General features: G+C 49.6%; 1 protein-coding gene across 1 annotated transcript in view; it reads left to right on the top strand.

The window, feature by feature from the left end:
- Positions 1 to 1,039, top strand: part of LOC100951235 (hereditary hemochromatosis protein-like) — a 14,639-nt gene extending 13,600 nt beyond the window's left edge. The window contains exons 5-6 of the mRNA XM_023512965.1: positions 263 to 295; positions 542 to 1,039. Of these exons, the coding sequence (XP_023368733.1) occupies positions 263 to 295; positions 542 to 573 (65 nt within the window). The 3' untranslated portion in view covers positions 574 to 1,039. The remainder of the gene's footprint in view (positions 1 to 262; positions 296 to 541) is intronic.
- Positions 1,040 to 1,594: the final 555 nt, after the last annotated feature.

Genomic DNA, 1,594 nt, shown 5'->3' with positions numbered 1-1,594 from the left:
TTTTTTTTTTTATGTAGTTATCATTGTTGTTTAGCAGGCCCAGGCAGGGTTCAAACCCCCCAGCCTCGATGTATGTGGCCAGTGCCCTAACCACTGAGCTACAGGCACGAGTCTTCATCTACCTCTTGATGAAACTTGAGGGGAAAACCTGCCAGATTTCCCAGGAAGTCGGCTTGGAGGTGGACAGTTGGGTGTAGGGAGACCTGTGCCACCATCTCACTGAACAGCCTTCTCAGCTTTCCCACCCCATCTCTCTTCACAGGTGGGCAGAGAGAAGTCTACATTCCCATGTCAAGTAAGTAAGGAGGGTTGATGGAAGGGTATGGTAGCAATTTTATGTTGGAGTTGGAGGGATATTTATAGTTCATTTTGTCTAGTTCCTTTTTACTGGGTGAGGAAACTGAGGCACAGAAGGGAGAGGTGCAATTAGCTGAGGAGTCAGAGCCAGGGCCTTGAACCTGGTCCATGGCCTTCTGATTTCTTCCTGACCCCTTCTTCCAGTTCCTCTACCCCTCCTGCTCTTACCTCTGTCTCCCTGCAGGCTACAGCCAGAGAGTTGACTCCTCTATTTGAGGTTAAGAGTATCTGGATTTGGGAAAAGACAGCTTGGGCAGATCAGAAAGCCTGCTGTCGAGAAGAGGGGGATGGTCCATGGACAGCAAGCAGTAGAATCTGAGTAACCTGAGATTAAGGGAGATCATCTCCTAAGGTGGGACAAGCCTGAACCCCCTCTCCACAACCCTCTATTCCTTCCCTTTCTTTTGCCTTCAGCTTGACAAACCTCAGAAGTCAAAATAAGTGATTTCCTCGCCTTAGTCAAGAGTGAGTCTCCATTGGTCCACATCTGCATTTTTCATTTTCGTCCCATCCCCCAGCGAGGGATGACAGCAGTCTGGTCACTCATCACAAGGTTTTGCAGCCATGCCAGTCACCCATACCTGGTGGGAGTGGTGGACCTCATTTGCATCTCCCCACACAGTGCTCTGTGAAGGGCTTTGACATTGCACTATAATAAAGATGTATGCGGAGTATCCCCGAACTTAGTCCTAAATTTGTTGTGGGCACCTGAAGTTTTTTGGTGACTCTCTAAGACAAAAGAAGGTCAAGGAGTCAGATCTGATGACTCAGCCTGGCTTCCAGTCTTCTCCAGCTCCAATAGGGGCCAACAGCACTGGGTCAGGCCTGGCAGAGCTGGCCATGGCAGAAGTGAAGCTGCCTACCCTTTGGGCCTAACAAGAAGGTGGGAAAGAAGAAGAGAAGCAAGTTTTAGCTTCCCATCAGTCCTTAGCACCCCTGGAGGGGGCCAGCTAGGACTCTGGACAAATTCAACTTGCCATTAAGCTTGGGATTCAGAGTCCAAGCATGCAGGAAGTTCACCAAGGCAGCCAGGGATCCACGCACCCAACCCCTTCTCTGGATCCCTCTTAGGAACAGTCCTCTTGCCCAAACCAGCAAGGGCTTTCTCAGTAGTGGCACCCTGTTACTTAGCCACCTAGAGCAACTATAAATTGTAATCTAAAATCAAGAGGGAGGTGTTAAGTGGGGGAAACTGAGAAAGGTGTGTTAGGAGTAGCTGGGAAAACAGAAAGCAGGG

The sequence above is a fragment of the Otolemur garnettii genome, unplaced genomic scaffold (assembly GCF_000181295.1).
Source record: "Otolemur garnettii isolate 467f Iridium unplaced genomic scaffold, OtoGar3 scaffold00031, whole genome shotgun sequence".
NCBI lineage: Eukaryota > Metazoa > Chordata > Mammalia > Primates > Galagidae > Otolemur > Otolemur garnettii.
Note: the sequence above shows the minus strand (reverse complement) of the source record. Positions and strands in the feature narration are given on the sequence as shown.